At 41.0% G+C, this 21,953-nt stretch overlaps 1 protein-coding gene across 2 annotated transcripts in view; it reads right to left on the bottom strand.

Moving 5' to 3' along the window:
• Positions 1–21,953, bottom strand: part of ogdhb (oxoglutarate dehydrogenase b) — a 34,327-nt gene continuing 12,374 nt past the window's right edge. For both annotated transcript variants that reach the window (XM_053339816.1, XM_053339817.1), the window contains exons 5-23: positions 17,069–17,184; positions 14,988–15,142; positions 13,309–13,455; positions 12,280–12,370; positions 11,492–11,671; positions 10,638–10,766; positions 9,596–9,775; positions 8,502–8,654; positions 7,515–7,617; positions 6,753–6,881; positions 6,508–6,658; positions 5,576–5,703; positions 4,207–4,385; positions 2,796–2,867; positions 2,463–2,588; positions 2,292–2,364; positions 2,028–2,191; positions 1,071–1,225; positions 1–204 (exon numbers count right to left, since the gene is read on the bottom strand). In XM_053339816.1, the coding sequence (XP_053195791.1) occupies positions 84–204; positions 1,071–1,225; positions 2,028–2,191; positions 2,292–2,364; positions 2,463–2,588; positions 2,796–2,867; positions 4,207–4,385; positions 5,576–5,703; positions 6,508–6,658; positions 6,753–6,881; positions 7,515–7,617; positions 8,502–8,654; positions 9,596–9,775; positions 10,638–10,766; positions 11,492–11,671; positions 12,280–12,370; positions 13,309–13,455; positions 14,988–15,142; positions 17,069–17,184 (2,552 nt within the window). In that variant the 3' untranslated portion in view covers positions 1–83. The remainder of the gene's footprint in view (positions 205–1,070; positions 1,226–2,027; positions 2,192–2,291; positions 2,365–2,462; positions 2,589–2,795; positions 2,868–4,206; positions 4,386–5,575; positions 5,704–6,507; positions 6,659–6,752; positions 6,882–7,514; positions 7,618–8,501; positions 8,655–9,595; positions 9,776–10,637; positions 10,767–11,491; positions 11,672–12,279; positions 12,371–13,308; positions 13,456–14,987; positions 15,143–17,068; positions 17,185–21,953) is intronic.

Below are 21,953 nucleotides of genomic sequence, written 5' to 3'. Positions count from 1 at the left end.
TGTGTGTGTGTGTGTGTGTGTGTGTGTGTGTGTGTGTGTGTGTGTGTGTGTGATGAGAGGATGGAGGAGCAGAAGAAGACTTGTTAGAGTTTTCCTGAGAACGCGTCCAGACCGAATGCGTTGTCCAGTAAACGCTGCAGCTCCGTGAGGTGAGTCTGTTTGTTCCCAGTGGCTGGAGCTGAGGCAGGCTCACGGCCAGCGTACCTGCACACACACACACACACACACACACACACACACACACACACAGAGAAACACACACACACACACACACACACACACACACACACAGACAGAGAAACACACACACACAGAGAAACACACAGAGAGAGAAACACACACACACACACACACAGACAGAGAAACACACACACACACACAGACACACACACACACACAGACACAGACAGAGAAACACACAGAAACACACACACACACACACACACACACACACACACACAGACAGAGAAACACACACACACACACACACAGACACACACAGAAACACACACAGAAACACAGAAACACACACACACACACACAAACACACAAATTAGTATATGAGTCAATGACGTGATGCAACCCAGTGTCCAATTGGTGTAACCAGTATTTTTCGATAAAAATCTGATTATATACAGGAAAATAAATGTGAACTAAAATGTAGAATAAATATAATCCACTTTTGCAGCACAACAGTTTAAAAAAAAGCTAATTTTACATTATTTGTCACAACTCACATAGAAAAAAATATTCAATACTGACAAAATGCTTAACATTTTAAATGAAGGAATACTCTAAAAAATGTTTAAATGAAGTTATTACTTGTATAAATACACTTAAATACACTGTAGGTGGATAAAATATTTTGTGGTTACACCATTTGACATTTTCAGGAGTATTCAGTCTTACTTCTGGTAAAAAATGGTGCAAATGTCATTTCAAATTATATAAAACCAACAAAAATACTAAATGTGTATATTATTCAGCCTGATGCTTCTTTTAAAACTATTTTTAAAGATATTTTTGAATTGCTCATATTGCTAAACTTCCCATTCACCAGAACAACTCACCAAACTGGCTGGGAGTGGTTGATGGTGGTGCGGATGCGAGGCTTGACGTAGTCGTAGTAGCCCTGGTTCTTGTGCTCTTCCTGACACCACACCAGATCCGCATTCGAATAACGCTCCGTCTCTGCTTTCACCAGGTCAAAGGGGAACGGCGACAACTACAAAAGAGAGAGTGAGCTGCTGTTAAGACTTAAAACTGGAACCCAACATGTGACAATAGGACCTACATTTTACCCAGGCGGGGAGTTCTGGTCCTCTGAAATGAGGCCAACCAGGAAGTAACTTAGAGCTGCATTCTATCAAAAGGCCACCAGGGGGCGACCGTCTCTATACAAGTCAATGGAGAATTCACCAACTTCTCACTTGATTTCTAACCTCAGTAAACGTTTTCAAAATGTGTTTATGGTCTCAATCGCTAGTTTAAAGCCTTCTTCAATGCAGTATGATGTTCATTTGGGACATTTTGGCCTCCCTGATTTTATATGTGACGATAAAGCAGGGTATGCATTAGGGGGCGTGGCTACGTCCTGATTGACAGGTTGATTGACCAATGTCCTTGAGATCCAGCCCTCGCAACCATAGCAACCTCCCCGCTCCGCCCATGGCTCCGCCTCATGCCCATATAAGTAGAATCCGTGTTTTTATTTTTCCCAGCATGCACCTGAAATTTTCAAGATGCCGCTGCCTAGATTAGAAACTATTGGCTTCCGAGCAGCAGTCCACAAACCAATGGATGACGTCACGGATGTTACGTCCATTTCTTTTATACAGTCTATGATTTTACTCCATATTTTGACATATACTTTCAGATGTTTATTCCATATTTGGGCTCGTTTGTTTTAACCCTCTTGTTTGTCTTCCTACCAATCGTGCAACTTTTGTCCTACTGCATCAAAAGTATGCCTCATCTTTTAGTTAACACCTGTTATCTCCCAGGTCAAAACTTGACTCTGACATTACCTGTTCGATGCGGACCACAGCTACGGTTTCATCCATGCCTCTGTTCTTGCGTTCGCGGGTAAGCTCGTAGTAGATTTTGCCGGAGCAGAAAACGATTCTCTTCACCTTCTCTGGGTTGGCGGCTGGAGGACCGTCGTCTGGGATTATACGCTTGAAGTGAGTTCCTGCAGGAGAAGAAGAGAAGAGGAGAGATTTACTTTTTTGAGTTTTTACTCTTTTCATCCTGAATTTACTGCTCTGTTAGTTTTTTCTGCCATTACTCACCTGGCAGCATTTCATCAAAGCTGGACTTGGCCTCAGGGTGGCGCAACAGTGACTTGGGAGTAAAAACTATCAGCTGGAGATAAACAGAATGAAAAAAGCAAGTTCAGTGATTTGAACCTGTAATTATTATGTGTGTGTGTGTTGTGTTGTGAGTTCATGTGTGTCACTCACTGGCTTCCTGAAGGGCTGCTGGATCTGTCTGCGGAGAACGTGGTAGTAGTTTGCAGGAGTCGAGCAGTTGACGACGATCCAGTTACAGTCGTACAGCTGACGCATCGCAAAGTCCTCTGACATTTTCTGACAAAGAAAAATTAGAGGAAAGTAAGAAAATACTTCTTTGTGTATAATATCACATTAGCAGGTAATCATTCAAAAGAACGAAGACAAGGGATGCAAGATAAATTTGACTGAACCACTTGGACACCAATTGCAAATGCTAATCCCAATCTTATCGTACATCCCTTAAGCAGAAACATGGATTCACTGTTTCTGACATCAACTCACAGGGAAAACATCGGGGTCGTCGTTGCACATCTGCAGGAACCTTTCAGGGCGGGCAGACGAGTGCTCTGGACCCTGAGGGAAGGAGAGAAAATGGAAAAGCAATCAAGAATCGACTATATTTAATAATCTCATCCCACACTCACTTAATTTAGCTTTAAAGATCTGGGTGTCATCTTTGACTCTGTTAAAAGTTGACAGTTAAACTAATTCTGTCAAAGGCAGTAGCTTTTTTTCACATAAGGCCGAAAGCAAAAATTAAACCTTTTCTTTTGAAGACCTGGTGCCTCTCACATGCAGCAGCAAGACTACCCACTGGTACCATGAATAAAGACCACATAACTGCTGTACTGGCCTCCCTTCACATGCTTCCAGTGAAATATATTTTAGGATTTGTTTGCAGGGACTAACTTTGACCCTTGTGTTGTGGTCGTTTTCTTGTTTGTTTGGTTTTTTTTAACCAAGAGGAGCTGTGTAGTCTAATATTAAGGCTTCATTAACAGCTAGTGGAGAGCAATTCTCACTTTCAGCCACTAGGAGGAGCTCCAAGCTTCTGTAAACCACCTCCACCTTGTGCAGAAGTAGAGAGTGAATTTTTACTGCTGCCCTCGGCTACTTTGACTCGGTAGTAGCTGTTAGCTAGCCTGCTAGCTAGTAAGTTATCCTGCTAGCTAGCTGACTGAAGGAAACATGATGCAGACGAAACCACACAAAAGACCAGCGTGGTTTAAAAGCTTCCCGAAAGTAAAGGATAAATGTTGTCAGGTGTGAAATACGTGGAGCAGAGTTGAGCTATCGCGGTTTCACGTGGATAAAAAACTGCTGTCTGCTGAACTAATCACCAATCTAGTACATCAACGTTTGAAACAGCTCCTCGAAAGTGTGAGAAAACTAACGTTACGTCTCTCATTGCTAACATGATTGTAAAGGATCTTTTCAGTGTTGTTTATGATGAGGAGAAAAAAAATCCATGCTGTTATATTTTTAGAGGTCTGTAAACCTGGAAGATTTTTTTTTTGTGTGTTTCAGTATAGAAATGAAGGCTGATTATCATTTAAATAAATACAAGTCTGTGCAGTTAAAGCTTGTTGTTTGTTATGAATATTGAAAGTTAGTTTTTGACGCATTATCTATTTAGTGAATACTCAGTTATTTATTCTGACCAACCCAACATCACTAATTCAGCAGCATGTCAGTTGATATTAGACCCATCGTATCCTCCAATCATTTACTTCTCTCTAGTCCAGGTCTAAAGCTTCCATCAGTCAAAGCCTGCTGTTATAAAATGTGCTCTATAACTAAAAAGGTCTATTTTAATATTATTTAACCACTAACAACAAGCTACCATTAAAGCATCAGCATCAGAGACAAAGATAAATACAGAAAATGGCAGACAAGGTTTCTCAGTTCCTACCATTCCCTCCATGCCGTGAGGAAGCAGCAGCACGATCCCGTTCTGGCGGACCCACTTGGCCTGGCCTGAGCTGATGAACTGGTCGATGATGCACTGAGCCGTGTTGTTAAAGTCTCCGAACTGGGCTTCCCACAGAATCAGAGCGTTGGGGCTCGCCATGGCAAAGCCTAACTCAAAACCTGCACACACAAGAGAAAGACTAGACATTAAGAAACAAAAATACTCTGTTTTTTCACTGTTGTATGGTGTGTCTATAAAATCCTGATGACGTCTTCAAAAGATCAACAGTCCAAATCCAAAAATATTCAGTTTACTATCATTTATGACAGAGAAAAGCAGCAAATCCTGACATTTGAGGAGCTGTAACCATCACATTTTGGGGCATTTTAGCTCCAGAAATGACTAAGGCTGTGTTCAAAACCGCATACTTCTATACTACATACTTCTATACTACATACTTCTATACTACATACTTCTATACTACACACTAAAGGACCAGATAGTAAGCAGACCGTTTTCACTGTAGTAAACTACACGATTACCCACAATGCATTTGGTTCCTACCCGAGCTGAAATCATCAGGCTGAAGCTGATTTCATTTTAGCTCTAACTCTGTAAATAAACCACTTTATCCACATTTCTAACCTTTTTAGGAAGAAAGTAAAGTAGCCCTTTAGATCCACAATGTGACGCTGATCTGTCCAAATAACACCTGTTTAAAGTTTTGTTCCTGAGAATTCGGAGTTAGCCGTAGCGAGTAACGCACTTCCTGTCATTTTCACACCCGTTGCCTTTTATTATTAGGAAAACCATAACGATAGAATTGGTGCTTTTATTTTGAAAACAGGAAGCGAACATACCCTCGCTGTAGCTACCTGTGACGTTTGTATTTTTGTTTTTTTCAGAAGTTGTGTTGCATCTTGGGTAATGTGAGTATGAGTAGTCAGCTCTTGATGCATACTCTGCATTTCTGGAGAATCTAGTAAACCATCCAGGAACTTCTCACATACTCTAAATCACATACTACGCAGTTGAAACACACTACATACTTCATATGACGTCAGAGTTAGTACGAGTAGTAGGAAAGTATGCGGTTTAGAACAGACCTTAAGACTATTATTCGCCTTAAAGAGACAGGAGCTAAAACAGCCTGTTAATAGACAGATGCTGAACTGAGGAGCTGCATAAAGGACCAGTAGAAGATAAATAAGGAGTTTTTAACTGGAAATCATGTAAAGATATTCCAGTAGAGACACAGAATATAAATATAGAGCATGATACATCCTCTTTAAATTACTACTAGCTTCATGGCTAAAAATCTAACAAACTGATCATTTAAAGACGTTATTTGTGCGTGCATGCTTCTCACCTAGTACTCCATACTCAGACAGAGAGCTGTTGCAGACAGTGTACGGAGCCTGATTTGGGGACATGTGATTCATCGGGATGCAGGTCCTCTTATCAACGTTCTGGTCGTGGAGAACATGATGTCGATGGCTGTGAAGCGAATTACAGAAATAGAGAAGATTGTGAACAAGTGCTTAAGAAGTGTATTTTGTTTACTAGTGCTGGGTGGTATGAGAAAAATGTATCACAGTATTTTTCAAAATAAAAGCGGTTTCACGGTATATGACGGTATTTTTTTTTTTCATGCATAATCAGCTGTTCACAACATCTTCTACTGGCTGAGAGAGGAACTACTACTCTGTAATTAGTAATATCAGAGCTGCCAACATTCCCGTTTTTCCCGTATTTTAAAGGGCTGTTCACACCCGCCGCTCTCCCGTCTTTTCTCTCGGGAGTCTCCCGTAATTTACAGCCCCAACTTTGTTTGAAGAAGAGCACAATAACAAAGGTTTTATTTTGAAAGCTTAGACAGGAAGCCGCTGCAGCTCCGTTAGTTTGACAGAAGTTGAAACACACGGCGAAATGTTTTAACTGTAAATAAAAGTGCAGAGTTTCCAGCATGCGTCAGATGATGCACTTTATTTTGAAAAGCTTAGACAGGAAGCCGCCGCAGCTCCGTTAGTTTGACAGAAGCTGAAACACACGGCGAAATGTTTTAACTGTAAATAAAAGTGCAGAGTTTCCAGCCTGCGTCAGACGATGCTGAGTTTACTGACTAATTATTAAAAACCAGGAAGTGATGTGTGAACTATCGTCATGGTAACTCGCTTGGCAGGCTCACACATCTTCTGCTGTTTGTTGAGCGGCAGGAAGTGCAACACTGAAAAGGGTCCCGCCTGAAATAGTGTCGCCCAGCACTATAGTTTACTTTTACGTGGATGTATTTGGTCGTACCTGAAGGTTCCCCTCTCCACATCCTGTCCACTGAGGCGAACGTGGATCCCTTCTTTGAGCAGAGAGCCAAACGCCATATATTCTCCGAGAGCCCAGTCACACACTCGCTGGCTCACCATCTTGGCTCGGCCCTTTAAGATGCGACTTAAACCTAAAAACATGAACACAGGTGGAAAGTTTACAGATGTGAAATTGAAGAGAATATTCATTAATAATAATAAAGAGATGAGGAGAGATGATAGTACCTCCATGTATGGTGAAGTCTTCCACCGGCACAGAGGAAGCGATTTTTCCAATATGGCCGAGCTCTTCTTCACTGATGCCGGTAGAAGGGCAGCTCATACTTTTGGGCTGACCCTCCAGGGTGAAGAAATCTGTCAACATACAAACACAACAAAAACTTTACTATTGAAGCCTATATCTGCCAGGTGATGTGAAATTTAAGTAAAAATATGCATGAAAAGTCAGGATTATGACATACTGAGACCATTTTTTATAAGTAAATCAAAACTCTGACTCTGTCCTAAATGTATCTCAAAATTTGGACATAGCTTCTCAATTTTGTCTCAGTATCTGATCATTTTGTTTAAATATCTCACTATTTTTGATCAAGCATGTTAATTTTCAAAGTATTATATATTATACTTTGGACTCTATGAAAATTATGATACTAACAATTAAGAGATTGTCCAAAGTATCTCACAACTTTAACGAAGTATCTCATTATTTTGACTTGGTATATGACGATTTTAAGTTAGTATAGTATCTTATTATTTCAACAAAGTTTCTCATAATTTTGTTTTAATATCTCACAATTGTGATCAAGTATAATTTTTTCCAATTAATATCAAAGTATATCAGCATGATGAAAGTATCAAAAAGTATATCATACTTTTCACTTAGGATCAAGTATCATCATGTGTTTTTTTAAATCGTGTTTTACTTTCGATTTGATTTTTTCCCTCTTGGCATCAAACACACAGACAGATGGAAACAGAAGCTCTTACCAGGCCACGGTGAGTCCAGCCAGTGTTTGATGTGAAGGATCTTCTCGTCTTTGGAGCGAGTGTAAGCTTCCTCACAGATTTTATCGTACCTTGCGACTTCCTCCTGAAAAAGACACAGATGTACGTTAGGCGTGTTGAAGAGAAAAGCCTAATGGAACAGGTCTGTCCTTCCTACCTTTCTTCCCTACTTCCTTTTGTCTGTCTTCCCTTCCTTCCCTTCCTTCTTTCCTTTCTTCCTCCTTTCCTTCTTTCCTTCCCTTCTTATTTCCTTCCTTCCTCCCTTTCCTCCCTTCCTTCTTTCCTTCCTTCCTCCCTTCTTTCTGTCCTTCCCTTCTGATTTCCTTCCTTCCTCCCTTTCCTCCTTCCTCCCTTCCTTCCTTCTTTCCTTCCTTCCTCCCATTCTTCTGTCTTTCCTTCCTGTGTTCTTTTCCTTCCTTCCATCTATACTTCCTTCTTTCCTTCCTTCCTTTCTCCCTTCTTTCCTTCCTTCCCTTCTATTTTCCTTCCTTCCTCCCTTACCTCCTTCCTCCCTTCCTTCTTTCCTTCTTTCTTCCCTTCTTTCCATCCTTCCCTTATTTCCTTCCTTCCTCCCTTCCTTCTGTCCTTCCTTCCTCCCTTTCTTCTGTCTTTCCTTCCTGTGTTCTTTTCCTTCCTTCCATCTATACTTCCTTCTTTCCTTCCTTCTGTCCTTCCTTCCGTCTGTCCTTCCTTCTGTCTGTCTGTCTTTCCTACCTTTCTTTCTTTCTTCCTTCCTCCCTTCCTTCCTTATTACCCCCTCTGCATGTCTAAATACTGTATGATGTAGATTAATAGCCATTGTTGACCAAATAGTTGCACAAACAGGAATCACAGGAACTAAATCAACTAAACCACAAAGCAAATTAATGTGATAACAGCTTGACAAAGAAGGCCTATTCATTGTCGTCCTCATTATTCATTCACTAAGCATCTTCTTCACAGCATGCAGAGTTGTGCAGTTTGCTTTACCTCGTAGTCCTGAGCTGTGACGACTCCCTCAGCGATGACTTTTTCTGCAAACTTCTGCAGGACTCCTTTCTGCTTCTTGATCTGCTTGTACATCAGCGGCTGTGTGAACATGGGCTCGTCCATCTCGTTGTGGCCGTTTCTCCTGTAACACACCTGACAGAGGAGAGGTAAATGTTTAGATATGTTTTTCTCTCATTGACACAATCAAGAAGATGTGTTTTTTTTGTGTTTAATTTCTTTGACCTCATGGCTGATATTGCATTTATATTCATTATTATGTAAAACATTGAGGTCACTCTGAATTTTAATGCTTGGATGCAGAGCTATAGTTTGCAAATTTCCACAAATACAGTGTCTACAGCGTTTTACCAAACAGGGAGTTCCTGTCCTCTGAAATGAGGCCAACACCGAAGTAACTTAGAGCTGCATTCTATCAAAAGGCCACCAGGGGGCGACCGTCTCTATACAAGTCAATGGAGAATTCACCAACTTCTCACTTGATTTCTAACCTCAGTAAACGTTTTCAAAATGTGTTTATGGTCTCAATCGCTAGTTTAAAGCCTTCTTCAATGCAGTATGATGTTCATTTGGGACATTTTGGACTCCCTGATTTTATATGTGACGATAAAGCAGGGTATGCATTAGGGCGTGGCTACGTCCTGATTGACAGGTTGATTGACCAATGTCCTCGAGATCCAGCCCTCGCAACTATAGCAACCTCCCCGCTCCGCCCATGGCCCCGCCTCATGCCCATATAAGTAGAATCCGTGTTTTTATTTTTCCCAGCATGCACCTGAAATTTTCAAGATGGCGCTGCCTAGATTTGAAACTATTGGCTTCCGAGCAACAGAACTAAAACATTTTTTTAGTATTTCCCAACAGTATTGAACAGTAATTTCTTATGATATTGATTAAATGAATGCCATCTGGACCCAAATAAGCAGCAGAAAATGGATGGATGGATCAACTATTTAAATATCATTAACACTGACACTTGTCCATAATGAGTGGATGAGCCTCGTAGCTTCTATAGCCGCAGTAGTGACAGTTTTAGTTATAAAAAGAGTTATTGAGAAAACCTCCTACACACTCACCAGATCTACGACCACGTCTTTATGGAAGGTGTTCCTCCATTCGGCTGCTACGTTGCACACGTACATCACAGCCTCCGGGTCGTCGGCGTTGACGTGAAAGATGGGAGCGTTGACCACCCGAGCTACGTCTGTGGGATACGGAGACGAACGAGCCATCCTGGGATCAGTGGTGAAACCGATCTGTATAGATGAGAGGAATCATGTTCACAGTCAAAGGAAAGGAAGTACTCTGATATTTATAATTTAAAGGAAGGTAGGAAGGAGGGAGGGAGAATGGAAAAGAGGAAGGGAGGAAGGAAGGAAAGAAGGACAGAGGAAAGAAGGAAAGGAGGAAGGTAGGGGGAGAAAAGAAAGAGAGAAGAAGGGAGGGAGGAAAGAAGGAAAGAAGGAAGGAAGGAAAGAAGGAAGGGAGGAAGGAAAGGAAGGGAAGAAGGAGAGAGGGAGGGAGGAAGGAAGGAAGGAAGGAAGGAAAGAAAGAGAGAAGGAGGGAGGAAGGAAGGAAGGAGGGAAGGAGGGAAGGAAGTAAGGAAGGAAAGAAGGGAGGAAAGGAAAGAAGGAAGGGAGAAAGGAAAGGAAGGGAGGAAGGAAGGAAGGAAGGAAGGAAGGAAGGAGGGAGGGAAGGAAGGAAAGAAGGACAGAGGAAAGAAGGAAGGAAGGAAGGAAGGAAGGAAGGAAGGAAGAAAGGGAGGAAGAGGGAAGGAAGGAACAGTCAAAACAGACGGGGTCAATTTGACCTGGGAGGACGACATGAAGGTTTGCCATAATCAAGCAGCCCGAACTCAAACCATGTCAAAATCATAAACGTGATATTGAGATCAAATTTCATAAAAAGAGAGTTTGATATGAGTCTAAAAGCAAACACTACAATGATGGAAGTTCATATAATATGCAACTGTGTGTCTCCTACAGTCTGATCCTCTGTTTCTTATTCAGCAGATATCATTTTCTCAAAGATGCTTTAACAGCTTCCTGCCTGGCTGAAGTCAGACACACACAGCGAGTGTTTTCCAGACATATGAAGATGATAGCAGGAGGTTAGTACCTGGTTGTTGACCACCACATGTATGGTGCCGTATGTGGTGTAGGACGGCAGGTCGGACAGGTGGAACGTCTCGTATACGATACCCTGACCGGCAAACGCTGCATCGCCGTGAATCAGGACAGACATCACCTGGAGAATCAATCATTAGGTTACATGTATGATACTAACATTAACACTGTTTTTTAGTTTAGGCTCAAAGTTTTTGTTGGTGTAACTGGTATCTTAAATTTGTTCCATCAGCTATCAGGTTTTTAAACAAGCTGTAGGCGGTTAAACTGTGATGACTGTATGTATTTATTTATTGGTCTGGTCCTCTGAAATGAAGCCAACCAGGAAGTAACTTAGAGCTGCATTCTATCAAAAGGCCACCAGGGGGCGACCGTCTCTATACAAGTCAATGGAGAATTCACCAACTTCTCACTTGATTTCTAACCTCAGTAAACGTTTTCAAAATGTGTTTATGGTCTCAATCGCTAGTTTAAAGCCTTCTTCAATGCAGTATGATGTTCATTTGGGACATTTTGGCCTCCCTGATTTTATATGTGACGATAAAGCAGGGTATGCATTAGGGCGTGGCTACGTCCTGATTGACAGTTTGATTGACCAATGTCCTCGAGATCCAGCCCTCGCAACCATAGCAACCTCCCCGCTCCGCCCATGGCCCCGCTTCATGCCCATATAAGTAGAATCCGTGTTTTTATTTTTCCCAGCATGCACGTGAAATTTTCAAGATGGCGCTGCCTAGATTCAAAACTATTGGCTTCCGAGCAGTCCACAAACCAATGGGTGACGTCACGGATGTTACGTCCATTTCTTTTATACAGTCTATGGGTTAGAAAGATGAATCAGCGTACTCTCTTTCCCTCGTTGTCTCCGCAGTAGAACTGCTCAGCTTTGGTCTTCCCCTGCACCACGGGGTCCACGGCTTCCAGGTGGGACGGGTTGGCCATCAGCGACATGGAGACCTCCCTGTTGCTGACCCGGTTCATCCTCTTGTGATACATCCCCAAGTGATATTTCACATCACCAGAACCCTGAATATGGACAATAAAGCAACCTCAGTTAGAAAGCATACTTTGTAAACTGGGTGAGGTATGTATTGCTGTTATGTTGATGCTCTGCTATGATTGGTGAACTATCTATCTATCTATCTATCTATCTATCTATCTATCTACCTACCTACCTACCTACCTACCTACCTACCTACCTACCTACCTACCTACCTACCTACCAACCCACCCACCCACCCACCCATCTATCTTAACAGCACATTTACGGATAAGCTATCGTGAACCGGTTGATCTTGATTATGTAAGACAAAGCCACAAAAAAGACTAATAGTGAGTTTCAGCTCATTGTTTAACCGTCCGGCTGCAACTTTACTGTTCTGGTTCACTCTCAGCTCTCTCATAGCATCGTTTTTAGAGAAGAAGCTGTAAAAAACCCCACTGTACACTTCCTGCTATCAGACACAGTTATCTGCAGACTAGCTGGTGAGCATAGTGGAGCATTTAGCAGCTAAAGAGCTCTAGAAATTTGAAGAAGATTAAAATAAAACCACTGACAGATTAATCAATAGCAAAGATAGATGCTATTACATTTTCATGATTTTCAACATTTATTTTACTTTAAATGTTCAAACCTCATCTGCAGCTTCTAGTTTAGAGTCGAACTGGCAGAAGATCTGGTCCAGGTCTTTCCGGATCACATTAGCGAGCACATTGAGTCTCCCTCTGCAGAGACGAGAGAGAGAAAGATAAGACATCAGATGTTGGAGAACGTTGAGCTCAGACTAATAATGAAGGAACAGAATCTGCACCCAATGACACTCCTGCATATTTAAGGAGATTTCCCACCAATAAAGATGCTTCTACTAAGACCTGGTTACATAAAAATGACTTTGTTCAACTTGTAATCCTGTGTCCCTGAGTAAAGTTCTCATTTATCTCTCTATTATCTGTCAAATATGTCATTAAATCAGTATTTGTACATTATTTCGTCTTTTCTTCAGTTCAAGTCTGCAGCATATGTGTATATATATATATTTCACTTATATTATCATTTGACAGGAGGAAGGAGGGAAGGGAGGGAGGGAGGGAGGAAGGAAAGGAGGAAGGGAGAAAGGGAAAGAGGAAGGAAGGACAGAAGGAAGGGAGGAAGGTAGGGGGAGGAAAGAAACAGAGAAGGAGGGAGGGAAGGAAGGAAGGAAAGGAAAGGAAAGAATGAAGGGAGTAAGGTAAGGGGAGGAAAGAAAGAGAAGAATGAAGGAAGGGAGGAAGAAGGAAAGAAAGAGAAGAAGGAAGGGAGGAAAGGAAAGAAGGAAGAGAGGAAGGAAGAAGGAAGGAAAGGAGGGAGGGAGGGACGGAGGGAAGGGAGGAAAGGAAAGAAGGAAGGGAGGAAGGAAAGGAAGGGAGGAAGGAGGGAGGGAGAAAGTAAAAGAGGAAGGGATTAAGGAAAGGAAAGAAGGAAGGAAGGAAGGAAGGAAGGAAGGAACATCATTATTTTCACTCCCTAAAGATCCTCATGTGTGATAGCAGCAGAGTAAAACACTAAACTAAAGAAATTGTTCATCAAGGGTGGAAATAAAAGTTCAATTAATCATGATTTTTATTTTTGCTATAATCTCCCTCCCTCTCATGAATGCAGGTGTGAATCCAGCCTGGTATCGTACCTGTGAGGCATTCCCATGATCACGCTCTCCACTCCGCTCTGGCTGGATTTATCGATGATGGTTTTGAGCGCCGGGATCAGCGACTCGCATCCCTCCAGACCGAAACGCTTCTCCGACGACCACTTCCTCTGCAGAAACTCTTCAAACCTGTGAACACACGGTGGCGCTGTTGCTTCACATTGAGGCCTCAGATCATCTAACACTCACCCTCAAGTGTTTTCTTATACAGTATACACACACATCTGGTCATAGTGCACTTTTTTATTTTTTAGAACATAATAGATGAGAGGACAGATAGAAAATGTGAAATGCAAAAATACAAAGAAAGAAAAATAACTAAGAATAAAAACTAAAATAAATAAAAAAAATCTCAAACCTCCCATCAGAAATTTTGATGTTTCTCCTTCACATCAACAAAGTAGTAAACAGACGGAAGAGTAAGACGGGGTAGGGCTATTTGTGTATCCTTATTCCTATTTATTTGATTAGATTTTTATTTATTTATTTATTTAATTTTATTTATTTATTTTTTATTTAAATTTATTTATTTGATTAGATTGATTAGATTTTTATTTATTTTCTTATTTAATTTAATTTATTTATTTTTTATTTATTTATTTATTTATTTTTTAATGTATTTATTTTTCTTCTTAACTATTTTTCTTTGTATTTTGCATTTATTATTTATTTATTTATTTTATTTTATTTATTTATTTTTTATTTAAATTTATTTATTTGATTAGATTGATTAGAATTTTATTTATTTTCTTATTTAATTTAATTTATTTATTTTATTTTATTTTTATTATTTTTATTTTTTCTTTCTTTTTTTTTTATTTATTTAGTTTTCTTCTTAACTATTTTTCTTTCTTTGTATTTTGCATTTCACATTTTATATCGGTTCATCTATTATGTTAAAAACAACAAGTGCACTATGACCTGTATTCTATGCACACAGATGTGTGTATACTGGAAATGTATAACTACAGTCAAGCCCGAAATTATTCATACCCCTTTTGGACATGCCACTTTTTGTTCAAATGTAAATAAAAGCTGACTGAAATATTTTTTTTACCACAATGATGCCTTTTGTACATCGTCTTTTTATCTTCTTGGAGACGCCTGTGTCACTTCCGGTCAAAAAACAACTTGCTGGTTGAATAAAAGTAACTTTAAGTCAAAATTTGCCAGGGGTATGAATAATTTCGGGCTTGACTGTATATTCAACGTGCTCTAATCAACATGGGAGTTGATTAGACTCAAAATTTCGCAGATTTGTTCTTACATAGTCTCTTATTTGCAAATACCTGAAGAGACTATACTTCCAGGTAGATGCTATTTATTCCCCTCCTCTCTCTCTCTCTCTCTCTCTCTCTCTCTCTCTCTCTCTCTCTCTCTCTCTCTCTCTCTGTCTCTCTCTCTGTCTCTCTCTCTCTCTCTCTCTCTCTCTGTCTCTCTCTCTCTCTGTGTGTCTCTCTCTCTCTCTCTGTCCCCCCCCTCTCTCTCCCTCTCTTTCTTTCTTTCTTTCTTTCTTTCTTCCTCTTTCTCTCTCTCTCTCTCTCTCTCCTCTCCTCTCCTCTCCTCTCCTCTCACAGATTCTCCCTCAGGTGCTTTTTTTTATTTCCAGGTAATTACAGAAGGTGTGTTTAAAGGAATGTGTGAGGAAAGCTCAGACAGACCTGGTGGATCGGATCATTCTGGCCAGCAGAGTCTTCTTCTCCTCCAGACTGAACTGCATGACTCCAGGCGTCTCGAACTTCTGTCGGATCCACTGGCACTGCTCCACGTCGTTAATGAACATGAACTCCACTCCGATGTGCTGACAGTACGACGCCTGCAGGAGAAACACCAGAAGATTAAAGTCTGTAGAGGTGTACGATCAGAGGTGTCAAATTCATTTTCATACAAGGGCCACATACAGACCAAAGGAAGGAAGGAAGGAAGGAAGGAAGGAAAAGAAGGAGAAGAAAGAGAATACAGGAAGGAAAGCTGGAAGGAAGGAAGGAAGGAAGAAAGGGAGCAAGGAAGGAAGGGAGCAAGGAGAGATGGAATGAAGAGAAGACAAGAAGGAAGGAAGGAAGGAAGGAAGGAAGGAAGGAAGGAAGGAAGGAAGGAAGGAAGGAAGGAAGGAAGGAGAAGAAAGGGAGCAAGGACAGATGGAAGGAAGAGAAGAGAAGACAAGAAGGAAGGAAGGAAGGAAAGAAGCAAGGAAGGAAGGGAAGACAGATGGAAGGAGGGAAGGAAGGAAGGAAGGATGGAAGGAAGGAAGGAAGGAAGGAGAAGAAAGAATACAGGAAGGAAAGCTGGAAGGAAAGAAGAAAGGAAGGAAGGAAGAAAGGGAGCAAGGAAGGAAGGGAGGGAGCAAGGAGAGATGGAATGAAGAGAAGACAAGAAGGAAGGAAGGAAGGAAGGAAGGAAGGAAGGAAGGAAGGAGAAGAAAGGGAGCAAGGACAGATGGAAGGAAGAGAAGAGAAGACAAGAAGGAAGGAAGGAAGGAAAGAAGCAAGGAAGGAAGGGAAGACAGATGGAAGGAGGGAAGGAAGGAAGGAAGGATGGAAGGAAGGAAGGAAGGAAGGAAGGATGGAAGGAAGGAAGGAAGGAAGGAAGGAAGGAAGAAAGCGAGCAAGGACAGATGGAAGGAAGAGAAGAGAAGAGAAGACAAGAAGGAAGGAAGGAAGGAAGGAAAGAGAAGAAAGAATACAGGAAGGAAAGCTGGAAGGAAAGAAGAAAGGGAGCAAGGACACATGGAAGGAAAGAAGGAAGGAAAGCTGGAAGGAAAGAAGAAAGGGAGCAAGGACTCAGTTTTTTCCTTTTAACTCGTTCCCTCATCGTTTTTATTCCTTTTCTTCATGTTGTCACTTGTTCTGGTTTATTATCAGCTTGTCAATCAACCGTGAAGCACTTTGAACTTTATTAACCTCAATGAACATGCTGCTGTAGAAATAAAGCTTTTACAAACACCTATTTTTAATAATTCAAGATAAGATTAACGTTACTATATGAAATAAAAATAAAGAGAAAATATAAATAATTAAATATATTAATGTAGGAAGGAAGGAAGGGAGGAAAGAAAGGAAGAAGGAAGGAAGGGAGTAAGGAGGGAGGGAGGGAGGGAGGGGAAGAGGAAAGAAATAAGGGAGGAAGGAAAGGAGGAGGAAAAGAGGAAGGATGGAAGGAAGGAAGGAAGGAAAGGAGGAAGGAAGGAAGGATGGAAGAAAAGAAGACAGGAAGGAAGGAAGAAAAGAAGGAAGGAAGGAAAGGAGTAAGGAGGGAAGGAGGAAAAGAGGAAGCAAGGGAGGAAGGGAGGAAGGAGGGAAGGAAGGAAGGAGGGAAGGAAGGAAAGGAGTAAGGATGGAGGGAGGAAAAGAGGAAGGAAGTAAGGGAGGAAGGAAAGGAGGAAAGGAGGAGGAAAAGAGGAAGGATGGAAGGAAGGAAGGAAGGAAGGAAAGAAGGAAGAAAGGAAGGAAGGAAGGAGATAAATGTTGCTTTATAAGAAATGATCTCCCTTATAACTCATGTCAGTATCCATGAAAAACAGCTGCACTTAGATCTTAGGAAGGAAGGAAGGAAGGAAGGAAGGAAGGAAGGAAGGAAGGAAGGAAGGAAGGAAGGAAGGAAGGAAGGAAGGAAGGAAAGGAGTAAGCTCTCTGTGTCAGTATCCATGAAGAACAGCTGGACTTAGATTTTGCTGCTTTAAAGGGAAGTTCCTGTTCCTGTTTTTTACACACTGACCTATTTTATTTTAGAGAGTTTTTTTTACCTCGAGGCGTCGTATGATCTCCCTGAGAGGCAGAGCGCTCTCGTTCCCGCCGATAAACGTGGTGGTGGGAAGCCTGAACACTTTGTCGAGGTCTGATTCAGCCAGCCCGTATAAACCTGTTGAAACCACATTAACATGAGAGAGGGGGAGAGAAAGAAAGAAAGAAAGAAAAAAAAACATAACTCAGAAAACAAGCACAGACATGAAAAGCAGGTCAATGTGAGGATGAGTAGAAAAGAAGGGAGGAAAGAACAGAAGGAGAAAAAGAGATTGACATATAACAGATAAAAGAGGGAGGGAGGAAGGAAGGGAGTAAGGAAGGAAGGGAGGGAGGAAAGAAGGAAGGAAGAAAGGGAGGAAGGAAGGAAAGGAGTAAGGAGGGAAGGAGGAAAAGAGGAAGAAAGGAAGGAAGGGAGGAAGGGTGTAAAGAAGAAAGGAAGGAAGGAAGGAAAGCAGTAAGGAGGGAAGGAGGAAAAGAGGAAGAAAGGAAGGACGAAGGGAGGGAGGGAGGGAGGAAGGAAGGAAGGAAGGAAGGAAGGAAGGAAGGAAGGAAGGAAGGAAGGAAAAGAGGAAGAAAGGAAGGAAGGAAGGAAAGGAGTAAGGAGGGAGGGAGGGAGGAAGGAGGTCAATGTGAGGATGAGTAGAAAAGAAGGGAAATTAGGGCCGAACAGAAGGAGGAAAGAACAGAAGGAGAAAAAGAGATTGACATATAACAGATAAAAGAGGGAGGGAGGAAGGAAGGGAGTAAGGAAGGAAGGAAGGAAGGAAAGAAAGAAGGAAGGAAGGAAAGGAGTAAGGAGGGAGGGGGGGAGGTAAAGAGGAAGGATGGAAGGAAGGAAGGACAGAAGGAAGAAAGGAAAGAAGGAAGGGAGGAAGGAAGGACGTAAAGAAGAAAGGAAGGAAGGAAGGAAAGGAGTAAGGAGGAAAAGAGGAAGGAAGGAAGGAAGGAAAGGAGGAAGAAAGGAAGGAAGGAAAGAAAGGAGTAAGGAGGGAGGGAGGAAGGAGGTCAATGTGAGGATGAGTAGAAAAGAAGGGAAAATAGGGCCGAACAGAAGGAGGAAAAAAGAGATTGACATATATAACCGTTAGAGATAAAAGAGGGAGGGAGGAAGGTCAAGATTTCTAGGAAGCTGTGATCCGGTGCAGCTGTTCTGATCTGGAAGATTAGTTTCAGTCCTAAAATGCTGCAGACACACTCCAAAAACACTCCGTATGGGACCTTCCTTCCGTCCTTCCTTCCTTCCTTCCTTCCTCCCTTCCTTCTTTCTTTCCTTTCCTTTCCTCCCTCTCTTCCTTTCCTTCCTTGCTTCCTTCCTTCCTTCCTTCCTTCGAAATATTGTCTTTTTTTGGCATAAGGGCAATAAATTGGAATATTATATATCAAATTTGACTTGTTTTGATATTTGATATTGATCATATTGATCTTAGACATACTGTGAGAGTATATAATATGAACAGCATGTACGGCTTAATGGCACTTGGGTAAAAACTGTTAAGATTTCATGGACCTGTATGTAACTATTAATATCGGTCATATCAAAATCACTTATAAATATCAGGCAGCAGCTCACTAGTGTTTTTCACCTCACTGGTTTTTGCTGATTAGTCAGAATATCGTCTTTTGTGGCATAAATGCATTAAATTGTAATATTTTGTGTCCATGTAAACACCAATGAGACAAAGTGAACCGGCTTCTGACTGAAAAGCAAACAAACAATCAAACAGGACTGAACCGGTGGGTTTGGGATTCAGAGGAGGGGGCGGTCGACATTAAAGGGCTGCTTGTGTTTATCTAAAGTGACGTCATGTGACATCCTGGTCGCACCAAACAGAGATAAGACAATGGAACAGCATGCATGTCAGTGTTTGTACAATTTCTGTCAGCAAATTAGTGCAGGGCGCTGTGCTCTGGACAGAGGTGGAGGGGTGGAGAGGTGGAGGGGTTTCAATCCAATATGCCAGAGTCAGCTCTCTTACATAAGGGTTCTTTAGACTTTCCACCCCCCCCCTCCCTCCCAACCCCCCTACCCCCCCACCCCTCCTCTTTTGTGAACCCGCCCTGCATATAAAAACACAGAACTTGTTTTTCTTTGATGGTTCAAAGTAAAAAGAGCACACACCGCAGTAATCAAGTAGTGTCTCTCTACTATCTAATCACAGTGACATTATAATGAAGAAGGCTCAGATAAGCCTAGATAAGTCCTCACTGTTTGAGCGGCTGCTGAGCAAAGGTTAGCAGGAGCCTGACAGTAGAGTATCACCCTGCAGGTCGCTTATCAATCAATACACAGTGTCAGCCTGGATGTTTTCCTCAAGCAGATGTGCATCATTTTTAAGTTAACCCTTAAACAGGCAGCGTGCACCAGCAGATACAGACTCTTTAACTCTCTGTTAGGAACATGATTGGTTGTATGGGCCTTTAATTGAACTAGATTGGTAGAATTAAAGCTTGTAGTAGGTTTATACTTTGATAGAAATGATCAAAATCAGCTTAGAAACTAGTATGTGTGATATTAATAACCAGGAAAATAAAGCATTCAGTTGTTTTTTACCATTGAAACCATTTTATAGCTTAATAGGGGCAACGTACGGCAATACGGTTGTATTTATTTTAACATGGACCCCAGGAAGAGTAGCTGTTGCCTAGGTAACAGCTAATGGGGATCCAAATAAACTAAACTAAACTAAACTAAACGTATCTTGGAGGATATACAACTCATTAAAAATCCCAAAAATATACAAAATATTTTTAAAATGTATTTATTTAAATGTTTTACTTTACTATGTGCACATGAGATGACTAGGATTTTATTTTTCACATCATCTCATTTTCCACTCCTGCCTGTTTTTAAGGGTTAAATTGATGATCAGCAATGTTAAGTGTCTGAAATTGGCAATATGTGGGCCCCATAAGGGTTAAATATGGGCTGCAAATATGGGTCCCAAGTGGATTTGTCCACAGTTTCCATGGCGACCACACCTGGGCTTCAAGTAGGTGCTGATTGGGTTTCAGTCCAGGGTTATTATAGTTAACGAAAACTAAAACTAGCAATGAAAAAATAATTTAGTTAACTGAAATTAAAATAAAAACTACAATTAAAAAAAACAAACTACAATGAACAATGTAAAACTAACTATAACTAAGCTGAATATACTTGGAGTATGACCTATTGATAGATAAGAGTAAATGTATAGTGATGAGGACTGATGGGAACATTTGTGGGATAAAACTAAAAAGGGAAAAATCCCACAAATTTGAAAGTCAAGGCTTTCTCTTAATACCTGAAAAACTAAAACTAAGACTAAAACTACTAAATCACTTGTTGAACTCACTAAAACTAAACTGAAATAAAAAAGCAAACTGAAAAACTAAATAAAACTAAAAACTAAAGAAAATTTCATAACTATAATAACCTTGGTTTCAGGTGGTTTGGGACTCATGTAGGCCTTTTATGTTTGCCCAAATGGGTAGGACTGGGCAATATATTGAAATTATATCGATATCGTAATATGAGACTAGATATCATCTTAGATTTTGGATATTGTAAGTTGTCTTGTCCTGGTTTTAAAGCTGCATTACAGTAAAATATGTAATTTTCTGAACTTACCAGACTCTTCTAGCTGTTCTGTTATTTTACTTTTTACCCACTTTTCCATTATATCCACATTACTGATGATTATTTATCCAAGATTTCATAGTGTAAATATGTTGTGAAGGCATTGACAGTCATCTCTACATTATCGTTGTAATATCGATATCGAGGTATTTGGTCTAAAATATTGTGATATTTGATTTTGTCCATATCGTCCAGCTCTACAAATGGGATCTAATTGGGATCAGAATGGACTTTAAATTGGGCCCATTTAGCCAGAACATATGTGGGCTTCACATGTGGGACCTGTGTTTCTGAAACAATATGGGGCCCATACAATTTTCCCTGTTTATGCCCACTTACATCCCTTATGAGGCTCATACAGTCAGACCTTGTTACTAAAACCATGTGGGACCTGCAAAATCTGCCCAGTTCAAGCCCCATGCCCACTCAGTACCCATATGGGACCAATATGGACATGCTGGCTGGGAGACGACACCAACCCCAAAACTCTTTAAAGCTAAAAAAAATATTTTGTATATTTTGGGTTTTTATGAGTTGTATCTCCTCCCAGATATGTTGCCCCTATTAAGGTATAAAATGGTTTTAACCCTCCTGTTGTCCGCGAGTCAAGGAAGGATGAGAGGGAGGAAGGAAAGGAAGGATGGAAGGGAGGAAGAAGGAAGGAAGGATGGAAGGGAGGAAGAAGGAAGGATGGAAAGAAGGAAGGAAGGAAGGAAGGGAGGCAGGACGGGATGAAAGGAAGGGAGGAAAGGAGAGGAAGGGAGGAAGGACGGAAAGAAGGAAGGAAGGAAGGAAGGAAGGAAGGAAGGAAAGAAAGAAAGAAAGAAGGAACAGTCAAAACAGACGGGGTCAATTTGACCCGGGAGGACGACACAAAGGTTAATTGTAGTTTTTATTTTAATTTCAGTTAATTAAATTATTTTTTTCATTGCTAGTTTTAGTATTAGTCTTTGTTTTTTTCGTTAACTATAATAACCCTGGACTGATATGTCAGTTTTTTATTTTTTAAATAATTATTATTATAGTCATTAAGAAACATCAGCAGCATATAGGCTAGTTCACTCAGTTCCCCTCGTTCCTCTCCTCTGACGCCTAAACATGGACGTGTCAGTTTTGTCACAATTGTGCAAAGAGGTGTAATGAATTGGAAAGTGTGTGTGTGTGAGTGTGTGCGCGTGTGTGTGTGTGTGTGTGTGTGTGTGTGTGTGTGCATGTGTGCTTGCTGTGGTTTGTTATGCACGCCCGTAGCAAACTGTCATTGTGCCAAA

The sequence above is a fragment of the Scomber japonicus genome, chromosome 19 (genome assembly GCF_027409825.1).
Source record: "Scomber japonicus isolate fScoJap1 chromosome 19, fScoJap1.pri, whole genome shotgun sequence".
NCBI lineage: Eukaryota > Metazoa > Chordata > Actinopteri > Scombriformes > Scombridae > Scomber > Scomber japonicus.
Note: the sequence above shows the minus strand (reverse complement) of the source record. Positions and strands in the feature narration are given on the sequence as shown.